The following is a 16072-nucleotide window of genomic DNA, read 5'->3' as shown; positions in this document are numbered from 1 at the left end:
TCCTGGCACGGTCGTATTGCAGTTCTGAAAATGAACCTACTCCCGAGACTCCTCTACCTAATGCAGACCATCCCAGTTGCTCTACCAACAACCTTCTTCTCCCCCCTGAAATCGGCAGTTATCAGATATGTGTGGCGAGGCGAAAGATCCAGGCTGCGATATGATATACTTACTCGACCCAGACAGCGAGGAGGCCTAGCACTGCCGGACTTCAAGAAGTACTACCAAGCCACAGTGCTACAACGTATCCAGGACTGGCACGTGACAGCTACTTGGAAACAATGGGTGGAGCTGGACAGAGGCCTTATAGGCCCTACGATTGAGGCTAAGATCTGGGGAGGCGATGGGCACACGATCTCACAACTCCGAGAAGAAGGTACAGTCCTGCAGACGATCCAGGGATGGAGGACCATGAGAGGCCAAACTCACATCTCTCCCGCTCCTAGCCCGATGACCCCCTTGACGTATAACAAATCGGTGGGTGGTGGGCTCCCACCCAGCGCATGGCCTATCACAACCTATGGGACATATATCCCGATATACAGAGCACTAGGGGCTGGGAAACTTCGCACTCTGGACTCTCTGCTGGAAGGTGCACCTAAGACCCCCATCGCCGTCTTGAGATATATACAACTGACACACTACTATAACACCATGCCTCACAAGGATCGCCTACACCGGAATCTATCTTGGTTCGAGAATCTTTGCTACGGAGGTGAACCCCTGGACCATGCAATCTCGGTACATTACCAGAATCTCATAACAGCCGACATACCTGCCACCGGAACATTCCAACGACATTGGGAAGAACAACTGGGAATGACCTTCTCAACCTCTCAATGGGATAAGGCACTCATCTGGCAACAGAAGAGCTCTATGAGCTCGCATTACCAAGAGGTAAATTATAAGTTGATCTCATCATGGTACAGAACACCGGCAAGACTACACCAGATCTTCCCATCCATCTCTCCTATTTGCTGGCGATGCAATTCGGACAGGGGCACTATGGCCCACATTTGGTGGTCGTGCAGAGACATCACCACATATTGGGTAATGATAAAAGATGAGATAACATCTATCCTGAGAGACATCACAGACTGGAACGCAGGCCTAGCGCTACTCCATATCTCGACGCAGCCAATCCCGGCATATAGGAAGTCGATACTCAGGCACCTCCTGAACGCAGCTAAAGCTTCCATACCGGTTCACTGGAAAACATCCAGGATACCCACTAAGGAGGACTGGATACAACGAGTTGAGGACATACAGGCAGCTGAAGCGGCACACGCCTCCCTGATGGACCGTGGTACTAAACACGCAGAGATGTGGTTCCCGTGGTTCCAATATATATCGCGTTGCCGCCGAGACACTGGTAGTGCCGGGGCATCGGAGGGCATGTCTACGGAGATGGGTCCCACATAACGGACCGTGACCAACCCTACCCCCCCCCCCCCCCCTATCCTGCCTTCTCGTTTTACCCTTCTTCCAACCACTACTTCGCATGACTCACCTGTGGGGTGCCAGCCTTGGGGTGGACAGGAGCAGAAGGGACGGTGGTGGAACACCTGCACGACGTTATACACTACCAATTCCTACCTCACAGCACACGAGGCCTTGGGCCACTATTAATCACCTCCAACACCTCATCTCTAAAAACTTAAGATGCACACTGACCGCTACACTACATACAGTGACTTATAGTACTACCTTGTCCGGCCACGGCCCCTACACCCCTTTCACCCTTCCCCACCCCCTCCCCTTCCCCACCCCCTCCCCCCCCCTCCCCTCCCCCACCTAATAACCCAAGCGCATGCACTACAGCTTATACTCTTGAACTACCTGCACCATGGCGACATTTACTTGGCATTCTCCATCACGACCTTCATATTACTCATAACACAATTAAGCAGTAGATGGGAAGGTATTGTTCACCTAATTAACACACTCTATACCCCATTATTTCATACAGGACCTCAGGCTAGGGGGACTAGGGCACAGTGGAACGATACTTCGACGAATTTATATCTCACAATACGACTGATTGCATCCACAACCCATGACCCTCCACATTCGAGCACTGACGGACCCAAGACAGAAACACTTCTGGTGAGGGCACAAGCATGCGGACCGGACCCGGTTACTGACTTTAGACAGAAGGGATACCCCCGCTTCCTTCCGATAGGCTAGGGGTAATGATAACCGCTGCTCCTATGGGGGGCGGTTTTGCTGAGATATGCGAGACCCAGGATAAGGCCAGTCTCATGAACTCAATTACTATAGCTCGACCCTAGTGAGTAATACCTGGCTAATTGTCACAGATACCTGGTCCACCTCAATTATTAACTATAGAACACCTAGTGGACCCCCCTATGCTATGTCCTACACTTGCATAATGGAATTATTCTTAATTGCACTAGCAGGTACGATCAGTTTAATATTCATTGCCGACCATGTGCCACACCCTTACCTTTAAACTTTTGGCAATGCCATTCATTGCGACACAATCACCCACAAATTCTTCTTCATGTATGTATAATTGAGAAAACACGGGGTGAAAGGGAAAAAAAACAAAAAAAAAAAAACAATCGCACAAGTGGAAAGTTATGTTGTAACTGTGGTTATTCACGCATTCAAGGTTCAGATACAATGTTTGTCTGCTCATGGTAAATTTGAGTCTATAACTGTATTTGTAACACCACCAGTTGTACCTAATTGATGTCTTTACTTCAATAAAGAATTACAAAAAAAAAAAAAGACTGGCTAGGCCACTCCAGGACCATAATGTGCTTCTTCTTGAGTCCTGGAGTGGCCTAGCCAGTCTTCAGACCTTAATCCCATAGAAAATATGCGAAGGGACCTGAAGGTTTTGTTGCCTTGGCTGTGTGTTTTGGGTTATTGTCATGCTGGAATACCCATCCACAACCTATTTTCAATGCCCTGGCTGAGGGAAGGAGCTTCTCACCCAAGATTTAACGGTACATGTTAACGGTACATCATTCCTTTGGTGCTTTGCAGTTGTCCTGTACCCTTAGCAGAAAAATATCCCCAAGCATAATGTTTCCACCTCAATGTTTGACGTTGGGGTTGGTGTTCTTGGGGTTATAGGCAGCACTCCTCCTCCTCCTCCAAACACGTTGAGTTGATGCCAAAGAGCTTCATTTTGGTCTCATCTGACTACAACACTTTCACCCAGTTCTCCTTTGAATCATTCAGATGTTCATTGGCAAACTTCAGACGGGCCTGTACATATACTTTCTTGAGATTATTAAAAAGATCCTCCCGTGTAGTTCTGGGCTGATTCCTCACCGTTCTCATGATCATTGAAACTCCACAAGGTGAAATCTTGGATGTATCACCAGACCGAGGGAGACTGTTATATAGACAAAAAGACCACCCAAGTGCAGCAGTATATATGGGAGAAAAAATTAATTACTTCCCTTGAAATCTAGGCTGTAACAAAGGATTCCTCAAATCCTCACAAACCAATATATAAAACAAGATACACCTAGAAAAAGACAAAAACAGAGAACACTCATAGGGAAACACCGTTAAGTGGAGATGTCTCTGCTAAAAATGTATTGAACTCACAGAATAATGGAGTAATTCAGGCCCATCAAGGTATCTTTAAATCTTGAAATAAGATTCCTCAAGGGTACATGCAGAAGAAAGAAGAACTGGACATAGTGTGAAATCTTAATGATGTAAAAAATCACATTTAATGGAAACACTTACAAGAAATAAGAAGTAAAAAGGCTCATCAAAGGGTAAATCCTTCTCTCTGAGATGATCAATGGAAGGAGCAAATTGCAAGATTTTCAGGCAGCTCTACGCGTTTCGTCTATATGTTAGACTTCCTCAGGAGCAGTAGTAAAAAACATATACAACAATCAAATATAAATGCATCAATAAAAAGTCACATATCTTCTGTCTTCTTATATAGGTCCTTCTCGCCGTGTTCCGCGCCAAAATTCCGTCAATCCATGAGTCCCATAACAGGTGTTGTGAGTTTTCCTGAATTCAGGTCCATATATGGACTTCCGCGTGGTCACCGTGGAATGCACGTGCGTTCCATCCATGCGGAAGAGATCCTCGTTTGTCGGCGTCTCTCTGAGTACGTCATCCCTCCGCGGCTTGAACGCACGTGCGTTCCACCAGAGCCGTGGCCGAGAGATGGGAACAGATGAGGGGAAAGAGAGGAATAGAATATATAGATGTATCAATTCGCAAGTCATTGACAGAAATCACATGGGTAAAATACCCCATAGTTAATTGGAACAGACATAATTAAAAATAGATCAAACATAAATAAATAACAAATATATTAGATGAAATTATACATAATAAAATTGAATATAAAAGAAATAATCATGGGGATTAAGACATTGAAGGGGGGGTATTGGAGTATGCAAACTCTGAAAAGTGTAAATAGTAATAATAATAGTGGTAAGAATAGACAATAATAATAATGAAAATGAAAATAAAATAAAATAATTAAAATAAAATAAAAATAATAAAAATGAAAATAAAATAAAATAAAACATAAATAAAATTAAAAAGAAAAATAAACTATAAAAAGAAAAGAAGAAAAAAATGAATGAAAATAATAAAATGATAAAAATGAAAGAAAACAAATAAATCAAATTCCACATTCAACCCATAGGGTTGAAGTGTTGTAAGTTTGTGAATCCAGTACCCCTCTCTTTGTCTCAGTCTCATAGTAATATCCTCCCCCCCTCTTACACCAAGAGATACTTGTTCTATGACCACCCAAGAAAGATTATGTGAATGGAATTGTGCACATTTGTTACAGTGGACTGGTACAGAGTGATTTTGTATATCTTTCTTGATGTTATTTTTGTGTTCCAAGAAACGGATTTTAGCTGGTCTCCCCGTTCTCCCCACATACTGTGCAGCACATCCACATGAGAGGAGGTACACAACATGCGTGGAAGAACAGGTGACTCTTCCCTGAATAAGGAAAGTCTCTTTGGTGGTAAAGCTAGAAAAAGAACGTGTATGAGATGGTAATCCTCTACACGCCTTACATGAACCACAAGTAAAAAATCCTCTGCTGTTCCCTACTGTTTTGTCACACATGTCATGTGTCCTTAAGGGGTTAAGAAGGACGAGATTGGGACATCGTAGACCTGCATCAGTCTGACGTCTTCACATGGCTCTGGCCATGAGCATGATCAGAGCACCAATATAAGTAGTGTTAAGTTGAGGCACAGCACCAGCATTTTTTTTTTTCTTTGCTTATGTCCTTTTTATCTTTAGTACAGTTCACACATTACCACTTGCCTTTAGTTATTGTCTTTTTTTGCCCTGGTGTTGGATCTCTATACCTGAGCTACATTTTGTTCTGCCCATGAAGTCTGTAGTTTGCAATTCTGTGGGATTCTTTTGACTGATTGTTTGTGGGTAAATTACCGTAGTGTAGCAACTGAAATAGAACTTTGCTTAACGGATCACTGTATGTACTGTAACTGCTTTATCTCATTGAAGGGGTTCTAGTATATAGACTCTCTTCATCCCATCCTTCCATGTAGTGTTAAACTGGTTTTAATGCTAAACCTTAGACCACAACACCCCATCCTCCCTGTGCTGCGTGAGCTTATATGGAAGCATTAGCCTTGGCAGCACTGGGTGGCTGTGATTGGCTGAAAGTGTGACTGGTGATATGAATCGGTATGGCTAGAAGGAATTGTTTAACTCCTGCCATAGCCACGTCTCCAGTGTGGGTGCGGCTATGGGAAACCAGGAATACGAATTCAGTGTTAAACTGCTTGAAAGATCATACTTGCCATGAGAAAAGTAGTAGTTGCAGAGAAATAGAGGAACTAAAAATAATTTATCTAAAGTGGCTCTGTCACTTTGTAGGTTTTCCTTTTAAACTGTTTTTTATTTCTGTTTCTCCTGGTTTTTATTTTTTTAATTCACTTTAAATTTTTAGCTATATATAAGCCTGATCTTTGTCAAAATGCTGGCAATGTTTGGAGCTTCAGCAAAATTCCATTTCAGTTGCTAAGACGATTTACTCCCAATCCATCAATCAGAAGAATCCCATTGAAGAGCAAACTGCAGACTTTATGGGGTGAGGAGCCCAAGATCCGGCGCAAGAAAGAAAACATAATAAATATAAAAAAGGCAAATGTCAAAAAGGAGAGTATAACCATTGAGATAAAAGGGGCAAACAGAGAGGAAAACGAAAATAAAATAAAAACCCAACAGCCTCTTTAAAAGCAAAACCTGTACATTTACAGAGCCGCTGTAACTTGGTTGACACTGTGCATCTCCCCCCCCCCCCCCTCCCCTCTTATTTCTCATCCTTATGCCTAAAATTAAGCAATGTGTTTTTCTATTTATTAAACACTTACTCTTCAGTTGCTCTCCTTGTTGGAGATATTGTGATTATTTTCCATTTATTAAGCCAGAAGTTTATAAAAACGTATGAAAAGGACAGTCTAGCTATATTATTCTGTAGCCGACAATTTTATTTAAAATAAGCTATATGTGTGTGTGTGTGTGTGTGTGTGTATATATATATATATATATATATATATATATATATATAATGTGTGTGTGTGTTTATATGTATTTTGTATTTTTGGCATTTTTGTTTAAGCCCATATTTATTTTTTTGAATGAATGAGCTAAGAGAGTGAACAAAGCATATGGAAAGAGAAGTGTGCACAATTACAATGTATGTACTGATATTTCTAGACTTTTCTCATTTCTAGTTTGTTGGGTCTTCAATGTTTATCTCTTACTTACAATGTTGTCCTGTTTCTTTTATTTCTGCATTCTGAAACTCCTTCTGGAGTGGTTTTGATGCTACTAGTACCCTGTCTCAGATTTCCAGCATTGCAGTAAACTGTGTTGCAAAGGTTTGCCCTCTTACCCGTGTTGCGCAGGACGCCAAGTGTCCTTTATGACCAGTGAGGTGTATCCAGCTTCTGCAGACTGTTCTCAACCGATTAATGCAACTCTGTGCATAGAAATATGCACAGAAATTACGTTAGCCAGCCCCCTTGCTCTGGGCTTATGGACACCCCAGTTGATGGTGCCATAGGTGGCGTTACTCCTACGGAAACAAAGGGGTTAAACTCTATACGTACAGCGTTTCATCATGCTGCACATACAGACTCCAGGCACCATGACCACTTAACATTATTGAAGTAGCCTTGGTGCTTTGAGTAACCATTTAAGCCTATATGAAGAACTGCAGTACTTAGTTTTTTTTAATTGAGCTATAGTAGTTTCATTCATTTCATTTCTACTTTGTAGATACAAAATAAAACATAAAATGTTTCTCTCTCTATAAAAGTTGACACAGATGCAGGAAGAAAGGAAAGACACATTCATAGATACTTTTTTCTGTGATCTGCAAAGAAAGTAAGATTTTTTTTTTTCCACATTTTTGTGGAACTCCCCCCCCCCCCCCCCCACCCCCCGATTTGCAGCTTTGATTTTGAGCATTGTTTGGAATTGTTGAAATTTGTTTCTTCCCTTTCATTGGTTCTCTGCAGGTACTTCTCCACCTTAAAAGGTTCACAGATGACTGACCACAAGGCTGTTATGGGCTGCCTGAAATATCATCATTTATATCCAGTTGCCGAAACATGTGTTTTTCAAAGGTTGCCAGAACTGAAAGAAACTAGTGAGGTACCTAACTCAATGAGTCTTGTAAATCACCATTCTGTTCAGAATTGTTAAATGTTAGAGTGATGAGCCTTTGGCCACCATGTATAACCTAGGTTTTTTTGTTGTTTTTCTACCCTAGGATAAAAAAATAAACATATCCCCAGAAATACATCCTCACATGCACCGTAATGCTTCACAGAAATACACCCCGATGTTCACACACTGACTCTTGACTGAAATACTGATTTAAATCAGAGTGCTGATTTAAAAGGTCACCGCCAGTGCTCCTGCAAAATAATAATCAATATAGTGACTGTAGTCACACCAAGAGGAAATATTGAGCAATATGACTGCCGAACTTTATCTACATTTACATATACATATACATGAAACAATAGGTAGACGAGGACCCTGCTCAAAAGAGCTTACAGTCTAGATGAGGTGGGGAACAAATACACAACAGGGCAGCAAGGATGACAGCCACCAAAAAAGGTTGAAAAGTGGCATAAACGGAGGTGACAGTGGAATATGGCTCTCTAGGAGAGCAAGAGACAGATTTGGATAAGTATAGATAAGTTAATCTGGGAGTCCATAAGCATTTCTAGAAAGATGTGTTTTGAGAGACTTCTTAAACAATTGAAGACTAGGGAAGACTCTGATGGGGGTAAGGTGGCTGTTCCAAAAGAAGTGAGCCGTCCGCGAGAAGTCCTGTAAGCGTGAGTTTGCAGTAATGGTGCGAGCAGCGGACAGGAGAAAGTCGCCAGCAGAGCAGAAAGACAGAGGAGGGGCATATCTATGAATCAGGGAAGAAATTTAAGAGGGACTAGAGTTGGTTAGTGCTTTATAGGTAAGGGTTAGTCTTTTTGACACCTGTATGATACAGGAAGCCAGTTTAAGGATCGACAGAGGGGCGAGGTATGGGACGAACGACGGGTGAGAAAGATAAGCCTAGCGGCAGCATTCATTACCAATTGTAGCAGGGCAGTTCGGCTTTTGGGGAGACCAACTAGGAGAGAATTACAATAATCCATGTGAGAGATTACCAGAGCATGAACAAGCTCTTTGGCAGCGTCTTGCGTGAGAAAGGGGCGGATGCGGGCAATGTTTGTAAGGTGCAATAATATAATATAACTTGTAATAGCTGTTATTACAGAATTTGTGAATTCCCTTTGATGAGTTCATTTGCCATATACTTATTCCTACATTGCTTATAGAATTACTACTGTCTGTTTAATAAATCTGTAGTCTGTCATGTCACATTGGTACTATGTGTTGAGTTTTAAAACCTCAGCAACGTTTGTTTTATTATTTTTACGAACATTATTGAATTAAATTTTGTGGCATATTTTCAGCTACTCTTTTTACTTTATTTATTTATTTTCTTTCTCCTAGGGTTCATTTTTTTTTATTATTATTGGCCATGGCTAAAAATTACTTGCCACATTCAATTAGTATGTATAGTATATTTGAATTTTGATCCTCAAAATGGAGAAGGGCTAGGCAACCTTTGGCACTCAGATGGGGACTGCAGCTCCTACAGCCATGATGCTGGCAAAGCATCAGAGGAGATGTAGTCCACAAAATCTGGAGTGCGAAGGTTGCCAAGTGTCAGTGTCTGGAGGCTTGTCTTATACATTGAGTGGCAGTGTATAGAAATGCATTGGTGTGTGTGTGTGTGTGTCTGTGTGCGTGTGTATGAACACATTGTGGATCGTGTTTGAATGTAGGTGTGAATCATGTTCTGTTTAGTTGCAGGAGTTTATTTTCAACTTTTTTCCTTTGTCACTTTGAGCCAACTATTCCTATTTTAATTTTCTTTTATAATCTTTCTCCTGTTCACTTACTTGTGATGAGGGAATCTTCATCCCTGCTGTATAACAGAGCTTAGGCAGACACAGAGTTGTGCTTTCATTTGTAGTGATCTGCACAGCTCCATGTTGCTAGCAGTGTACAGCAATGCAGGCTGCCGGGGAGTCAAACTTATAAGTACTAACTGAAACAATACTCCACCAAGATATGATTCTTCCTGCTGGCAGAGCGTCTGGCCCTATAGCCCCAAGGCTGCCCTCTTGGCCAGCTTCCTTCCACTCTCAGTCACATGTTGTACCTGTTCAGCATGCTCTTCAATTTTAAGAGAGATTCCAGGGATTACATTCCACTTGTCCTTAGCAAGTGGATGAGGGAATATTTTGATTTCTGCTTTTATGGACATTTTGTTTTACTTATTCCTTCTATTTGCTGCTTACATATTGCATTATTTATTGTTTTAGAGCAAGCACAAATGCTAGAATTTCTTTAAATTAAATCATAATTCCAAGCCCTGGTTCATGTTGAATATATGAGAAAACTGCATCTGTTTCATGAATTAAGTTAGAAACGTTCTGTCTAATTTATGTAGGTCTCTTGCATATTCTGTGCTCTATTTAAATATTGCCATTCTATGTGTCCCACCTATGTTATACTATTTATTTCCGCAGGCAGTGACTGCTTGGGCAGCACTTGCAGTGATCGTGCTCCTGTCCAGTGAAGTTGGTGATATTCAGAGGTTGTTACGACTTGTGCAAAATCCCAGTTCTAAACTGAGACTGGTTGATGTCACAGAGACCTTCTATTGTTTGACGACACTTCTCTCTGCAATGAGAGATCACAGGATTTTAATCAATACACGGTACAACTATTCCTCTCCATGCTGATTCACAGCTCAATTTGTTACCTATACATGCTAGAGTTTGAATACCCTTACTTGGAGAGATCCGATAATTTGTTTTTTGTTTTTAATCCTACAAGCAACTTGCAGAGCAGATACAGTGTGTGTACATTGTTGAGCAATGGGGCAATTTATGTGTGTAACCAATTGAGCCTTACCTGGTTTCTGTTCTATGCATGGGATAAAGTTCTCCTTGTGACCGACTTACACAACTCGTATTGATTTTTGAATTTTTTTTATTATATATAAATCTAGGTCCTTAAACCACAAACAGAATTTTTTTAAATTTCTTTGCCATTACATATAATTTTTTTTTAAATGCTATCTTGGGATGGACTTTTACTCTGTTTAAAAATAGAGTTGGATGTGTTGGTTCCATGAATCCTGATGAATGCAATTAAAGAAAGAGAAAAAGTTCTGTCCTCCTTTAGAGTTTAGCATATATACAGGCACTCTAGAGTAATAAAAACATTTGAAACTTGTATAACCTTGGTAAAGAATTTTGTGTGCATTACCTTTTAAAGATTGTTTTCCTTTGCTTTTAAGTATATATTTTAAGTTGTACCAATCAATAGTAGAAATTGTAAACCATATGAGGGGAACCAGGAGGACACTGTTTAGGTATACAATATGAAAAATACCTTTTATGTGATCAGTAATACTACAGGTATTTCTTTTAAGCCAGCTGTAGTGTATAGCATGCTGGGGGTATCCTGACACCATTCCATAGTAATGGAGCAAACTGTTTTGCAATGATTAGCACTTTTTAAAAATGTGATATATTTTTCTTAGTATTAAATGACATATAACATAGATAACATCAATGTACTTCCATATACATCGTTCCATTATGTAATATATAGCTAAATGCAAACATTTAAAATCACAGACTAATCCTGTCTTCTCTATTCCCGTTCTACCTTGTTCACTCCTTTCCTATCAGTCTTGAGTCTATTGACCATTTAATTTAAAAAAATGAAATGGTCCCAGATTTTGGGAAATGTTTGTCATCATGGATCAGGGTTAGTTTGTGTAAGGGTCTTTCCTGGAGGTGAGAGTCTGAAGTGATGAGTTAAGGCACACCCTTGCAGTTTAACACGAACCAAGCAGACTCTAGGAAGAAATCTCCAAGGTTATGAAACAATGCACTGGGGCTTTGCAGGAAATGTACTCCTGGATACGCAGAACAGACAAGGGAATTCCAATAGAGTACGGTTCCAATGGTCAGGGCAGACGGAAATCGGGCAAATATGGTAAACAGTTCTGAAGGTCAAAGCAGGAGTCAGATGAACTAAGCCGTTTCCAAGACAGGTCACAAACAATCTGACAAGGAGGAAGTGGCAAGGCAGGGCTAATAAAGGTGGCTAATAAGCTACCTAATCAAGAACCACATGCAGGTGTGATAGAGTCAAGGCTTAGTGATGCAGATGAGAAATGAGAAATTAAATGAGAAATTAACTAGAATGGACATGAGAAGTGGCGATTAGGTAAGATCACTGACTGGGATAAAAAAATAAATAAAAAATAAAAAAAGACTCAGGTTCAATCCCAGCCAGGGCCTGAGAAGTGATGTCCATGCCTGGCAGTCTGCTTGGCGCAGTGCGAACCGTGACAGTTTGTCCATCTTTCTAGCTTCTCCAGGTTAACACAGAACAATGTATATTTTAGGATTCTGCCTATCACAATCTTATGTGAGTTAAAAAAAAAACTCTTAAAATAATAATTACCGTTTGTACTTCTCCCAACTTTGGCATTGTATAGTGCTAGCATGTTACTACTTGCCTGAGATTTACCTGCTAATACTTCACATCCTGTTTTCACAGGATTCACTACAATATATTCAGTTGTTTACATCTTCTCGAGAATGGAAATCCAATATGGAACATTCCTCATTTTCATGGTAGTTCAAGGTAAGTATGTGCTGAGGATGCACAGTTTAAACAAAATATAAATGTCTGGACCAAAAGGAAAACTTTATTTAAAACAAAACAAACACCGTTATATGAATTCCTAGTGACCTCTTAACCAAGTTTTTTCTATACAAACCCGGTCACTGAATGCCACTTATTCTTTTTATTGTTTATGTTGTTATATTTATATTTCTAAGATGCACGAACATTTAATTGATTTCTACCTCTAACTCAGTTTATTGAACACAGTGGTGGAGAACAGATCCACAGTTGTGCTCTCAAAACCGATCTTTAATACTCTGTATCAACAAATTGAGCAGAAGAGCCTCAATAACCCAATATTATACTCCAGCTCTTTTAAACATTGAACCATGAGCCATGGGTCTTTCTGCTTTCTCATGCACCGGGATTGCAGATTTGCCAAACGGCTCGCATAGGAGTAGGTGCCATTACTCAAGTTTATTTAATTAATTGAATTTGATGTTCAAATATGTAGCAAGCATAAATAAGTATAGGGGTCCATCTAAATGGATAGAGAAGTTGTCGATATTGATTGCTGGTCTCCTTTCCATTCCCTTACCTAGAATCCCAGAATTTGTGTACTGTAGGCAGGATTGGGAATATATTTGGGATGTGTGGTTGTGCATTGTCGTTGGTATACTTCAAACTCCATATCTTCTCTGTGAACCTCTGAGAGAAAACAGCATTTGGTACAACAGCAGGCAGTGAGTTTGTTTTGTAGATGTGAGATTTAAATGAACCAAATTAAAATGAAATGGATCAACATTGCTTAATAGTTTGTACAATGAACATATCTAGGTCATTGCATTTTGTGCTTTTATTATGTACTTATTGTACACTTTCAATAGCTAAAACAATATTTCAAACAATTTGATAGAATTATAGCTTACAAACCTATGGTTTAGTTAAATCCTGAAGTTGCTGAGTTGTATAGATTTCAAGTAAACTATTCTTCCCATCTCCTAGAAACCATCGCAGCTTCACTTTGACTGATGAGCAGCAGCAAATCATTAACCACGATATTGCCCCTGGACAAGTGATGAAAATCGTGGCTTTTGCCGGTAAGCTAAAAATGGCTATTGAAATAGATGATGTATAAATGCAGGGCTTGCTTTGTTTATGCGTTATGTACAAGTGTGTAAATCTGTTTATACAAATCTGTAGCAAGCCACATTATGATAATTTATTGCTCTTTACCGATCACCAATAAATACGAGAAAAGGCATATGTCTATAATAGTGTGTGTGTGTGTGTGTGTCCTTAAACTGTGTAGATATCTGACAGTTCTGTTCCCATTTTCTAATGGGTGGGGGATCTCAGGTATTATTTCATTTTTAACTAACTCTTTTGCTTTTGAATAAATTGTCTTAATTCCATATCCTTTAAATATTTTACTTAATAAATTTCCCATTTCACTATTTGCATGCACATAACATGTTCTTTTAAAAAGCTATGTATTCGAATATAGTTAAACAATTCATTATTTGGTAAATCAAACTTTGTTTTTAATTCATCAATAGAGAATAACCGATAGCCCTCGTATAGGTCTTTGTTTGTTAAAACATTCTGACTTTGCCATTTCCTCAAGTTGATATCAGGAATACCGTATATACTAGAGTATAAGCCGACCCGAATATAAGCCGAGGCCCCTAATTTTACCCCAAAAAACTGGGAAAACTTATTGACTCGAGTATAAGACTAGGGTGGGAAATGCAGCAGCTACTGGTAAATTTCTAAATAAAATTAGATCCTAAAAAAATTATATTAATTGAATATTTATTTCCAGTGTGTGTATATAATGAATGCAGTGTGTGTGTATGAGTGCAGCGTGTGTGTATATGAGTGCAGCGTGTGTGTATATGAGTGCAGCGTGTGTGTATATGAGTGCAGCGTGTGTGTATATGAGTGCAGCGTGTGTGTATATGAGTGCAGCGTGTGTATGAGTGCAGTGTGTGTGTATATGAGTGCAGCGTGTGTATGAATGCAGTGTGTGTGTGTGTGTGTATGAGTGCAGTGTGTGTATGAGTGCAGTGTGTATGAATGCAGTGTGTATGAATGCAGTGTGTGTGTGTGAGTGCAGTGTGTGTGTGTGTGTGTGTGTGTGTGTGTGTATTGCAGAGCCTTGGGGGGGGGGGGGCAATTTTATTATTTTTTTTTACATTATTTTAATATTTTTTTTTCATTTACTTATTATTTTTTTATTATTTTCATATTATTTTCATATTTATTTATTATTTGTAATGTTATTTTTTTTTTTTTAATTATTATTTTATTATTAATTTTTTTTTTTTTCGTCCCCCCTCCCTGCTTGATACATGGCAGGGAGGGGGGCTCCTTCCCTGGTGGTCTAGTGGCATTGGCAGTTCAGTGGGGGGAGAGGGGGGCTGGCAGAGCTGTACTTACCTTTCCTGCAGCTCCTGTCAGCTCTCTCCTTCTCCGCGCCGTCCGTGCAGCTCCCTCTGTCAGCTCCCACTGTAAGTCTCGCGAGAGCCGCGGCTCTCGCGAGACTTACACTGGGAGCTGACCGAGGTGCTGAACGGACGGCGCGGAGGAGGAGAGAGCTGACAGGAGCTGCAGGAACGGTAAGTACAGCTCTGCCAGCCCCCCTCTCCCCCAGTCTGTATTATGGCAATGCACATTTGCCATAATACAGACAATTGACTCGAGTATAAGCCGAGTTCCGGTTTTTCAGCACAAAAAATGTGCTGAAAAACTCGGCTTATACTCGAGTATATACGGTAATTAATTCAATAGTACCAATATTGGCTCCTTCAAAAATTTTATTAGAAATTAATCTTATACCATTCACTCATAGTTTGTTGAGTAATGAGAGGGTTATTATTTGATACTGAAAATTTGAACTTGTCTGTGTCACACCATAAAAAGGATGATAAATGATCTATTTCTGCTTTTTTAGACTGTATCACATACCATGGTTGGGATATTGATTCTTTTTGTTGTAAATTGTATATGTGTATAATCGTATTCGCTTGATATGTCTCTTTTATTAAAGGATATCCTATTCCTGTTTGATATCCTCTTCGAGCCAAAGCCTTCGTTATTATACAAGGTTTTTTCACCTCTCCAGATGAAACTTGTAAAAGTTGATTGAATTATGTCCAACCAATTATTAGAAATTGACAACGGAATCATCCTGAATAGATATGCCCACTCCTGAATAGATATGCCCTTTTGGCAAGATATGAGCCTTGATTGTGTTCACTCGTCCCCACTAAGAGATCTCATGAGAACCCCATTCTTTTAATAGCCTATTTGTATCCTTAATGAGTCTCAGAAAACAAACTCTCATTATATCTCTAGGATCAGAGGTAATACCAAAACCTAAATATTGGAACTCTTTTTCAGTCCATCTGAATTCGAATTGACTTTTAAGAGAGTGTCTATATTTTTAACAAGGGTGACGGTTTTATTTTCATTGAACTTATAATTAGCTATACAACTATATTCATGAAATTCTTTCATAGTCTCTGGAAGAGATTCTTTAGGGTTGGTTAGAAAAATTAGAATGTCGTCTGCATACAGACACATTCCAAAATCTGCCATCTTATACAATTCCAGTTATATTAGTGGTGTTCCTTATATTAATCGCCAGGGGCTCTATACACAATACTTACAATAGTGGAGATAGTGGGCAGGCCTGTCTAGTTCCGTTTGTGATGTTCATCCAACCAGAACAGATATCATAACCAATTATTCTTGCTGTAGGTGATTAATATAAGGCTTCAATTGCTCCCGCTATCCAACCAGTAAATACAAACTGAGTCAGTAC

The 16072-nt window shown here is 39.9% G+C and overlaps 1 protein-coding gene across 1 annotated transcript in view; it reads left to right on the top strand.

Annotated features, from left to right (window-relative positions):
- The window catches only part of FBH1 (F-box DNA helicase 1), a 116180-nt gene that overhangs the window by 20668 nt on the left and 79440 nt on the right, over positions 1-16072 (top strand). The window contains exons 5-8 of the mRNA XM_063448287.1: positions 7530-7665; positions 10122-10312; positions 12175-12261; positions 13249-13343. Coding sequence (XP_063304357.1) covers positions 7530-7665; positions 10122-10312; positions 12175-12261; positions 13249-13343 — 509 coding nt within the window. The remainder of the gene's footprint in view (positions 1-7529; positions 7666-10121; positions 10313-12174; positions 12262-13248; positions 13344-16072) is intronic.

This window comes from Pelobates fuscus, chromosome 3 (assembly GCF_036172605.1).
Source record: "Pelobates fuscus isolate aPelFus1 chromosome 3, aPelFus1.pri, whole genome shotgun sequence".
Classification (NCBI taxonomy): Eukaryota; Metazoa; Chordata; class Amphibia; order Anura; family Pelobatidae; genus Pelobates; species Pelobates fuscus.
This window is presented reverse-complemented; position numbering and strand designations above follow the sequence as displayed.